We start from the raw sequence: 12112 nt of genomic DNA, 5'->3' as shown, positions 1-12112 counted from the left end.
TCCATGTATATTTTAGCAAAATGCGAGGCCAAAGACTACAGAAAACTATTTTTTTTCCCATTTCCCCTTATTCTGAAACTATGTTAAGGCATGCAGACGACATTCTGCAAAACTTTTTTCTGTGGATTCTGTAGGACGATATATATATCATGATTCCTATACAAAGTTTAAAAAGTGGGTTTATCACAACATTCAAGGGAAAGGTCCCGTCAGAGCGAACATTCCATTGGTTCCTATGGTGATAAGAATCAGAATCACATTTTACACCGTTTTTTTTTTTTTTGTTTTTCTTTTTAACCAAACTCTCAATGTGATGTCATGTTGACAATATATTATACCTTGGTACATTTTCCTATTTCTTTCACACAAGATCATTCTCTGTGGTTCATCTATTTAGCGTCAGGCAGAGGACGGCTTGCAGCGTTCACCCTAGGGTCCAGTGAAAAGCCCACTAACGCCTTCGTGGTTGAAAACAGATCAGTTTCCGCTGTCCATCACACATGTACGGAATGGGAATGGACCAGTCATCATACCCTTGTGGCTTTGTGTGGGAACGCAAGCAAGAGAAACAAACCCTCCGGCAGTGGCCCTAGATATGTAATTCATTGCAGCCCAGGGAGCAGTTGCCCCTAGTCCCATTCCAAGCCCTTCCCTGGCCATTGCCTGTCTCTTCTACGTTTATATAATATATAATACACACGCTACCATTCAAAAGTCACTTAGAAATTGCAGGGTTTTTTTTAAAGAAAAGCACATTTTCCTTTTCCTATTAAAATTGCATCAAATGGAACAGCAATACAGTGTAGACATTGTTGTAAATGACTGTTTCCATTTGTAATGGAATATCTTCATAGTCGTACAGAGACCCTTTATCAGCAGCCATCACTCCTTTGATCCAATGAGGCGTTGTGTTCACTAAATCAAGTTTTACGTTTAAAGGGCTAATTAATCATTATAAATACCTTTCGCTATTATGTTAGGACAGCTAGAAATGTTCTTGTTTTCCATGACAGTGACCCCAAACTTTTTAACGGTAGTGTGTGTGTGTGTGTGTGTATAAAAAAAAAAATAAAATGTGTGTATATATATATATATATATATATTTTTTTTTTTATTTTTTTTTTTGTTTTGGAAGGGGGATCATAATCCAAATACAATGTGTGCAATTTCTTCCTGTCATTTGTATTAGGACAAGATACCATTACCTACTGAATATGGTATTGCAACGTAGGACACACATAACATAGCTAATGGCCAGGTTCTGTAGGTTGCTCACAGAACATTTGTCATGCCGTTTTCCCTGTGTAACTAAAATCATTTTAAGGTTTTCTATATAATTTTATCATCTTTTTATGCCTTTGTTATAACGCCTAACCCTTAACCTTAAATCTGCCATCCTAATTGGGGCCTAAAATATTCCATGTGATTGTTGTTTTTAAGTTTTCTAAAATCTGGACTATGCTTCTTTTCACCAAGATCCTAAAAATGTTATTATTTGTGTTAAGTTCCTGGAAAGATGATCAACACAAATCAATTGAAACCATCTGTGGGGAGGGGGGTATTTGCCCCTGGTTAGCGGGGAGCTATGCCCCACAGAATAGCTTTACAGAACCTTGTCTGCACAACCTAAAATGTTTGAATTTATTATATATATAATTCTTTTTTTTTTTTCATACAAACTTTGACCAGTTGGATAGTAACTCCTAGAATAAATAATTTTCCACATTTTCAGTTTCTACATTCCTTCTGGAGCACAATGTTGATGATCTGTTTGCCATTTGACATTATCTTCTTTATAGTGTTTTGACCACTGGAGCTGCCTAACCTCTGATTTAAGTCACAATACTAATTTTAGGTGTAACTATTTAAATATATGAAAATTAAATTGTTTCATTGTACGGAATAATAAATATAGTTTAATTTATGTGTGTTGAGTATATTTTTATTGTTGACAATATTGTGTTTATGGATGGTGGAATTTGCATTGTGTCTTGTGAGTATAATATAGTGTTGATTGGACCTGTTGATTGGACCCGTAAAGATCTTAATTACTGATATTGTATGTATAGTAGGGCTTTGTAAGTCCTGGAAACTCCTTAGTGACTAATAGAGAGGTCCTTCGATATCCTTAGAGGAGGGACAGTCCTTCTTTTGGGTCCAAAACTCGCTGTCCTCAAACACCCGACGTCCTTTTCTAGGAGCTGAAAATGTTTGGTGGAGAACACGGTTCCCACAGCTCTGAAACTCACTGTAATACATTCATCAACAGAATATGTGTTAATATATTAAACTGTGTGAGTAAAGTACATTTTTCTTTAGAAACACCTTTATAAACAGCCATCAATAAGTCGAAACAGAACATTCTTATACCCCCCAGGCAAAAGTATTGGCATTTAAAATGTTGAGAGATGATATATTTCTATAGATGTTCTTTTTTAGACATCAGTGAAGCTAATTGTTTTAGTCTCTGAACATTGTGTTAACCTTCGGATTTCATTTAAAAAGTACAGTTGTGCGTTTAGCTTCATCTGATCCAAAAGCGTTACAGGTGCCTTAGGACTATTCATAACAGCGCTCACATCTTCACATTGGTAATTGTCCCTCCAAAGACCTCAGGGTTACATTAATATACCGTATTTGCTCGATTATAAGACAAGGTTTTTTTCAGAGCAAATGCTCTGAAAAACACCCCTCGTCTTCTAATTGGGGTCGTCTTATAATCAGACCTCAAATAGAGGTCTGACTATGAGACTAAGATCCAGATCCCCCGCACCGCTGCAGGGGACCTGGATCCTTCTGTCTCCCTCCCATTTAACACTCTCCCCCCACCCCACACATACTTACCGGTGCTTCCAATTTCCTGCTGTATACCGGGGCAGCGGGTTGACGTCCACGCGATCCGCGTAGACAACTTCCGCTGCAGCCGGATGGAGGTGTGGCTAGCAGCGGGGGTTGTCTGCGTCCATCCACCAGTGCGGGGAACTCTGATCTCTGACAGCCGGGGAAGGTCTGCGCGATGGATGCAGACAACCCCCGCTGCTAGCCACACCTCCTTCCGGCTGCAGCGTAAGGAAGACTGCTGCCCCGGTATACAGCAGGAAATATTGGAAGCACCGGTAAGTGTGTGTGTGTGTGGGGGGGGGGGGAGTGTTAAATGGGGGCATAGGGCATTTCTGGAGGCACAGTGCTCTATGAAATGCCTTTTAACCCCCTGAACGCCACTCTGCCTCCTGAAATGCCTTATACCTCCCTATATGCCACTCTGCCCCATAATATGCCTTTTAACCCCCTAAATGCCAGAGTGGCATATAGGGGTATAAGGCATTTCTGGAGGCAGAGTGGCACATAGGGGGTTAAAAGGCATATCATGGGGCACAGTGGCATATAGAGGGTTAAAAGGCATATCATGGGCCACAGTGCCATATTGGAGTGGCAAGCCGGGGGGCAGATGTGCGTAACTGGGGGGCAGGTTGGAAAATACAAGGAAATAAAAACAAAAAAAATATTTTTCTCAATCATAGCTTTTGTTAAAATTTTTTATAGTTTATATGAATTAACATTTACCGGTAAAACTTTTTTCCTATAGGGTCGTCTTATATTCAGGCTTTTTCTTTTTTCCTAAATTAATATTCAGATTTTGGAGGGTCGTCTTATAATCGAGCAAATACGGTAATATGCCTGACCACTACAAGTTCCTTATTCCTATAAATAATGCGTTATATATCTAATCTAGGCCAGCTAGTGTTGAAACTAGTTACATAGTGACCCTTTTGCAAATGCATGGGGGGGATTCTACATGTTTGCCCCCCCCTTTGCCTGCCCCATCCCAGCTATTTTCCGAAAACATGTCCTTGAACGTTATGTACTTACGATCAGTCAGCTTCAGGGCTGGCTCAGCAAACGCTGCATTCTACTTATTTATATTATTTCTTTACTTTTAACTTATTTATGGTTTTATTTTTTTGTTTTTGAAGTATACATACTCTGAGTACCTGAATATGGATGTTTCCTTAAAAACCTTTAAACATTAAGTTGGGGGATGACAACGTTTGCGCCACCACTTGTAGTCTCCGTCGCCTATTCTGATCATCGATCTCCTTCCAACCAGCCCAGAATGGAGGGAGTGTGACGTCTATAGAAAGACGTCTGTTTCAGTGCTCTCCTACAGTGCATGCCGGCTATTGATGTCATATGCCGGTCCTCAGCACTGAAGTCAAGGTCTGTAGGGACTATCAAGGGTTAAAAGCAAATGAATAGATGGGGGAAAGAATGTCTTCTTGTTTTGTTTTTATATGTATCTCCCTCCAGCATGTAATTATGTTCTACTTGGCCTTGTTTGACTATTGTTTGTGAATTGAAATCTATGTTACCAAGACAAACCTTTGCTCAGGATTGTCTATAATACTGCCTCGGGAGCTCAGGTGCGGTGATTGTGGTTCTTCTGGTGTTCCTGGGTACTGGATTTATGTATATCTCCCCCTACTTTGAGAGACATTGTGCCCAATGAGGGACACAAGCCGAGTTACCAGAACAAGCAAGTGTGAGACTGTAATGAGTTATGGAATTGTTGACAGTTCTCGATAAGCATATCTAGGAACTTCCTTGGTATGCTGGTGCAGAGGTCTCTTCCCGCAGGTGTTAGCATTAACTGTGAGTAGAAATGGGGGGGGGGGGCAGAAGAGACAGGAAGTGGGGAGGAATCCAGTTGGGAAGAGACTGAATGCTACCACTACCATAAGATAAAATGGAGCCATAACTATCCATCATTCCCAGCAATAATTCTGTGTGAGCTCGGAGCCTATGCCTGACTCGACCTTGCTTTGTGGAAGGAAAAGAGCACATTCTCTTCTTCTGTCAGTGTAGCTTGACCAAGGCCGACTGAGGGGTAGCATGAAAAGTCACCCCCACCTACTGGCTCGAACTGGTGGTGTGCCCACTGCTGAGCACCGACATATGACATCATATCATGGCGCTCAGCATTAATCGCTGGCAGCATCGGAAGCATTGAAACGCTGCCGGTGAGTAATGCTTGTTACATAATATAACTGTGTCTCTGAAGAAGAGCTGGCGTGGTTCATGTAGGGCCTGCAACCTCAGTCTGGTTGGCTCAGCCTCATTTGAATGTTGCCAGGAGCTTTTGCTTAATCAGAATTCAAGTGTTATTGCACAATGCAGTCATTCACCCAGCCAGGAGCCAAAGAGCTGTCCTTAGGCCTAGTATTCAGCTGTGGCACCTGGAGCTTGTAGGGCGTCACCCTGATGTGGCCAGCATTATTCAATATAAAATCTAAATGCCTAACTCTACAACATAGTTTTTAATAAGTCACAGGAAGTCTTTGGTAAAGGATTTTTTCCAAGCCACGCCTCTAGCCACACCCCTCAAACAAAAGTGCCCATTTGCACAGTTCAAACGTTTAGCGGTATGTTCTGTAAATAAGAACTTGGACGCGGCTTTCACATGCACTATTTGCATAACCACGCCCTCCGGCGTGCCATGTACATCGTAGTGAGTTAGTATTTATCCGTTGACGGTATGTCATAATAGGAGTGGGCGTGGCGTGACAGGATTCCTGAAAGCAGGCAGTCATTTATGCGATACGCCACTGAATTAGCAGCTCCTAGGCACTGTGGTAGTCAAAGGCACGCCTCCTTCCCTACCCTTTAGCCAATAGGCTTCATTCAGGTTCTCATGAATAATGTAGCACAGACGTCATGGGTCGCTTACTAAATCCAGCACACTAATCCCCTTCCATTTGCCTCTCTAACTTGGACATTACTGGCTTAGCGTGCAAAACGACACGTCTGGCAGCCAATGGCGGGGTGTAGGTTAATAATGCAATGAAGAGGCGTGGCCAGATGCTGGGGAGCTGGGCTAGCGGCGGTGGCGGCAGTGGGAATGGTGTTGTTAAGATGGCGGCGCTGCAGGAGGAGCGGAGTTACGGGCTGTCCTGCGGAAGGGTCGGTGGGCGAGTGTCAGTGTTCCACGTCAAGCTCACCGACAGTGCCCTGCGGGCCTTTGAGAGCTACCAGAGATGCCAGGTAAGGACGGCAGACGGCTGGGGAGCTCACAGCCGAGTTGGGTGACCCCCTTATAGGGTGTTCAGTGGGTGCCCCCGAGCCGTTAACCCTTTCCCAGGTGGTGGGCTGTTAACAGACATGTCGCTCTTTATGTGTTGTGTAACGGGGGAACCTAATGGTGTTGATTCATACTTGTCTGGCCCTGGGTTCCATAATCCATTTGCATTCACTACAGGCGTAGGGTGACCACCTATATATTGTATAATGGCCCCCACACTGCTACTGACAGCCTGTTGTCTCTGCTCACTCTATTACCTGACTCAACGCTTTTCCCACAACTGCCCCTCCGTCCCAGCCTTTTTCTTTATGTTCCCCAGTCTGGGCACAGTTGAAGTTGGGTAAACCTCCATAATGTCAGCTCGTGGTCTCTCAACTTACAGACCGCACGGGCTGAGTGCCCTAGGGTTGGGTTGGCTGAAGGCGCTAAGGACGTTCAACTCCTATCACATTCAGCCAACATGGCCGACAGGGACGAAAGTTGAGGGCCGCAGATTGCTCAATCCTAGTGGACACCGTAGATAATGCCTGAGCCGTGTCAGGCTCGCTCCTGCTATTACTTATAATTGATTTTCTATGGAATGCACTTCATTAGTTGCTGGAGCCACCTAATACGGTTAGTCTTATGACACTAAGTTATAGTCTCTTAATTAATTCCCTGCCTAATATGGCTTTTTTAGGGTCATGCTTGTTTTAACCCTTTGCTTTCCTATTCTGTAAGGAACATTAATAAAAATCAATAACTTCTTGCCCTTTCTCCCTTTTATCAACTAGCACTAAAAACAGCCTGCGGTTTATCTGTCCTTAGGAATGAATTAGAGTGCCTTGTTTTCTGTTGTACGTTGCATCCTCTGCACTGCAGGGGTTAGGTTACCCTACTCAACGTGGCGATCACAATGCGCTATGCTATTGCAATAATACACCATTATTCTTGTGTGTCTTAGGTCTGTTTTGTATAGGCCCAGATTTGCAATAAAGTTTTTACTTTTTGAATCCGGAAACTGGGTTGATTGACCTCCGTTTGTTTACCTCTAAGTAAGATAGATGTGCACTCTATTTGGCAAAAAGACCTTATTATTTTTTTTTTTATATAGCGCCATCATATTCCGCAGGGCTGCGTTGTGGGACTTATTTGAATGAATCCAAACGGCGAATACAGAAGGACAAAGGGCTATATTCACTAACAGGAGAGTTTTTCAACCGTTCATTCTGTATCTGACACTGGCAAGTTCAGAAGCTCACTAGGGTTGGACTTTGATAATGTATACTAAAGTGAAGGTGCTGAAACCACAGCTGTCCTGCCCACTCTCTTTAGTGAATAGACCCCAGCGAGAAAATGCTATACACATGTTTTTATTCATGGGCCTCGTGGGACAATATATTAAGTTTGTTTTTTTAATGCAAGCTTAATTGACAAGAGGTTAGTGATACTGAAAATGCTTTCTTTTAGAAAAGTACCGTATTTGCCCGAATACGACAAGGTTTTTTCCAGATCAAATGCTCTTAAAAATACCCCTCGTCTTATATTTGAGGTAGTCTTATAATCCGACCTCAGATAGAGGTCTGACTCTAAGATCCATATCCCCGCATCGCTGCAGGGCTCCTGGATCCTCCTCTCTGGCAGCCGGTGGACGTCTATGACGGAGCGCCGGCATGACATGACCTTCTGGCGCTCCGTCATAGAAGCCGGTGGAAGTCCCGGGCAGCGGCAGAGGCTGTCTATGTGCCCTGTGCAGACGTCTACTGGCTGCCCCCACTAGATACCAGGCAGTCTGGAGCACGGAGGGTAAGTCTGTTGATGCATTGATAAGTGTGGGGGGACAGGGTGGCAGTTAAAAGGAAATAAAAACAAGAAATGCATTTTTCTCAATCGTAGTCTTTATTAAATTTTTAAAAAATGTTTATATGTGAATTAATATTTACAAGTAACACTTTTTTCCTATAAGGTAGTCTTATATTCAGGCTTTTTCTTTTTTTTTTCCCTAAGTTAATATTTAAATTTTTGGGGGTCGTCTTATAATCAACCAAATACGGTATATTCAACATGCATGAGGTCATAGTGGTTTGTGACATTTCTGTATTACGCAGATTCTTTTTGTATTTTTGTGTATTCCTACATGGGGTTTGTGGGTATCCACGAAAATACTGTCAGCATATTACTACATTCCCTTAGGATTGTAAGCTTGCGAGCAGGACTCTCTCCACCTAATGTATCGGTTTATCTTAGTCTGTCAATTTTCGTCCTGTCATACTCCTTGAATATATTTATTGTAAGAAGCGCTGGCTAAATTGTTGGCACTATATAAATAAAAGATAATAATACTACAGTCTTAAGAAGACGTGATGCCCCCCCCCCCCCCCACACACAGATCAGGGATATTCTGTGTGGGTTTAAGTCCACTTTTTTTTTTTTTTTTTTTCTGGTGCTTCTGCTTTTCATGCCTGTTTGAAGTAGCGGCTTTGCTACATCAACATTGTTTACTTTCGTGTTTGCGTTCGTGTCATATGCGGTAGCACTATCGCAATGCTTTTGTGTACGATCGGCATAATATGCATCGCCGGCACTCTTCCTGTTAGTGCCCATACACTCATGTGTCTGGTAAAGTTAGTAATACATTTGTAACTACAGCAACCGGCATACAGTGTGACGCCGCAGAAGTGACACGCGGACGGGCAACAGAGCAATCCTAGGCCTATGCTTGGCACTATGTATAGGGGCAAAATGCGTATAAGACAGCTCACTCCAATGGGTTTTTGCTTTTGTCTTCAAAGGAGTGAGTAATTTACTGGCTGTTTATTTCCTTGAGAGGTATCGTCTGCCGACTTCCCCACTGTGTCTCATGTAACCCTGTAACTTCTTAGTTTTGATCTTACCATGGTGCAAACTGAATCATGGAGTCTCCAAGGCCATTCTAATCTGTTGATGGTTCATCCATTTTAGAAGCTAATACAACGTAATAGAAAGTTTACAGAGCTGTTCTTTTTTTTTTTTTCTTTTTTTTTTTTTTTTTTCTTCCTATTAATTGCTTTCTATTCCTTTTCCAGTTGAAAGTCCTGTAGTTTCCAACTCTTGTACACAAAAAGGGGTCATCGCTGCGAGCTGAGTGTAGCTAACATGTGGTAGTTAACATGTGGTTCTCATGGACCTGGATCTCCCATGGTCCTTAGCCAAGCGTTCTCAAACAAGTGTGTGTGATGGGCTGAGCAATGCGATTTGAAATTCCATGACAGCTGGATTGCCGTGTGTGGCTTGAAGTGGAGTTACATTGCATTATGACTTTGGGGTAGTTTGATTTCCTTGAAAAACGGGACTGTAGGATCATAAATTCTATTACCAAATTTTGCATGGCCTTGCCAATGTATATGCTAAGTATGGTGAAAGGGAAAAACGTGCTAATATACTGTATGTTACAGGACACTTATTGAGGCCGCGTTGATGTCAGATAAACATGGAAACATGATAGGGCCACTTTAGCCCCTCTTGGGGGAAAGCTCCTATCTGAAGCTTTGGCAAGTCCAGTAAAATCTTACCAAATGCATTTTGGATGTCTGAGAAACTTGGCATGAGCGGTACCCGGTGACGCACGAGCTGCTGGACATAGATGTTTTAGCTTGCTCTCCTCTGCAAATCTTGTGATTTATAATTGTCGGCTAGCATATATCTAAGCAGGCCTGTTCAAAGGTAGAGAGCCAAGTAGCCGTGGCTCTGAAACGGGTGCTAACCTTTAGCATGAGATTTCTTTTCATCCCCCTGCCACCCTTAAAAAATAAATAAATAAATAATAAAGTAAATATTGGCCTGTTTTAATTCTGCATTGTTACCCGATCTATTGCTGGAATGGCTGCTTGTCATCTTGGCTAATGTTAGTAGCATGTTGGAGCGGTGTGACTCTCTTGCGACGGCTTGTTGCTCCTCTGCGTGACGTGCATGTTTGTACCCACTGGATCCCTGCGCTGACAGTGCTGGTGTCCAGTTCCACACACACAGCAATTACTTAAGATCACACCTTCTCGTTTGTGTACTGTATGTGTACTTGTCTCCCCTGAAGTGGAATGGAAGTAAGTGCCGCATAATGTTTGTCCCTTTTTAAGTATGTACACGTTGATGTGTGTAATGGATCTGCACTTCCGTTGATTATGATTGTAGGTTAGTTCGGATATTGGTTAACTTGGGATTGCTGAGGTTAAGACAACCTAATTAATCCTCTGTTTTGGATAGAAACTGAATTTGTCTGTTTATGTGGATGATTATTCTTCTCAAGTAATTTATTCCATACTAAAGCTACTGCTACCCTTTGAAGCCTTTTCAAAGGTGAAGGGAAGATTATCAGGTTGGGAAATTGCAAGTCAACGTCTGCTACAGAAGGTTTAGTTGTGCTAAAGGCTGTGGTGGTCCCCATCGCCGTACCGATTGATATGCAGATATAATGGCTTGCAGTCTGTCTTCATACTCTGGTCCTAAATCTCGAGTCTTTTCCCAGGGTTTCCCTCTTTCCATGTGCGAGGGGGATTCTTGAACAGCATGTTTTCTGGCTTCTTTACTTCCTGACGCTGTGGGGGAAAACTAAAGGCTTTGCTGTGTCTCATGCTGCCCATTAAGCTACGCAGATTCTCCTTCACAATGAAATATAGCTCTACCGGGCTGTTTTCCTTTTGTTAAGTGGATTCCCATCTTAGTTTACATAAACCTTTGTCCGCGGCCAGGCGTGCTAGTAGTCCCTATAGTAGTGATAACGGTTGTCATAAAGAAATAGTAATGTACATTGTTTTATCGCTTATGGTTAGTTAAAGGAAGCTCTCTAAATCTGCCGCTTTCCCTCTATTCTGCATGATGCAGTTCCATAAACCTTATGTCTATAATAACTAAGATAGTTTAAAGAGGAACTCCCATATGTTTTCCCTTACCAACCACTATCACTTGAAATGGTTTTAAAAGTAACAGAATAGTTTGTAAAAGCTGCATGGTGGCTTCTTTATGTGTTTAGGGCTGTTATATTGGCCTAATCAACCTCGTGGTAAACACTAGGTTGTCATGTGATCCTTTCCTAGACATCCAACAATGGTGACCTATAGATCTGCTTTGGGACAATGTGAAGCAAGCTCCAGTTCTCTTTAGTGAACTACTTTACTGTATACAACGCCTGCAAGGGAAGATTTTATATATATATATATATATATATATATATATATATATATATATATATATATATATATATATCTATATATATATATATCATGTTGCTGATGGTTGTTTTTTTTGGAGATAGACCTAGGACTCCGAGACACATCTGTCTGCTTCAGTATGGTGAATGTTAAAACCAAGTCTTTCCATAATGCTTGTGTTGATTGCCATGCGACAAGCACGAGCTGTAATGAATGAATGAATGAATTTAGATGTGCTGAAAGCTGTCATGAACACCGTTCCTCTTAGGCCGCCACTCCCCTTTGTTGGGACAATTGATTATGAAGGAAGAGTGTGATAATTATGAGCTAATGCTAGTTTTGCAGTAGCTGTCTGACACCACTAATATGGAAGAATGCATATTAAGGTATTCTGTGACCACTCTTTACATTTTGGAAGAATACATATTAAAGACTTGCCTGACGCAGACGTTACAGCCATGCTGTAAAATCTTCTTTCTCTATGATCCAAGCTTTCTTGCAACTGCTTAAGCTGTCAATCAGTTAGGAAAGTTCTCCTGTTGAAATCAATGGGATGACTATACCCATGCGCACTGGGGTCTAGAAAGACGCCTGCATTTAGAGCCAATGTTGGAGGTGAGTACATCACATGCAGGGAGATGCCTTCATCTGAATACATCTCCTGCAGGACATTTAGCTGGGTGGTGGGGGAAGGGGAAATGTGTTGGGGGTGGGGAGGGTTCTGCAGAATCCCCCATGCGTTTGCAAAACATATCACATGAATTTATCATATGCATTAAGGTGCATTTGATGGGCAGCGTGTCCCTCGCAAACATCTTCTCAGAACACAGAGTACGGATGTGTTTATGATCGTAAAAGCTGTGTTGGTAACAGA

The 12112-nt window shown here is 42.2% G+C and overlaps 1 protein-coding gene across 1 annotated transcript in view; it reads left to right on the top strand.

The window, feature by feature from the left end:
• Positions 1 to 5910: 5910 nt before the first annotated feature.
• Positions 5911 to 12112, top strand: part of LOC149280863 (RNA polymerase II elongation factor ELL-like) — a 50784-nt gene continuing 44582 nt past the window's right edge. The window contains exon 1 of the mRNA XM_089500015.1: positions 5911 to 6039. Coding sequence (XP_089356141.1) covers positions 5911 to 6039 — 129 coding nt within the window. The remainder of the gene's footprint in view (positions 6040 to 12112) is intronic.

The sequence above is a fragment of the Sceloporus occidentalis genome, unplaced genomic scaffold (genome assembly GCF_023333645.1).
Source record: "Sceloporus occidentalis isolate IW3139 unplaced genomic scaffold, rSceOcc1.0.p SCAF_145, whole genome shotgun sequence".
NCBI lineage: Eukaryota > Metazoa > Chordata > Lepidosauria > Squamata > Phrynosomatidae > Sceloporus > Sceloporus occidentalis.
The sequence above is the reverse complement of the archived record's forward strand: the minus strand, read 5'-3'. Positions and strand labels throughout refer to the sequence as shown.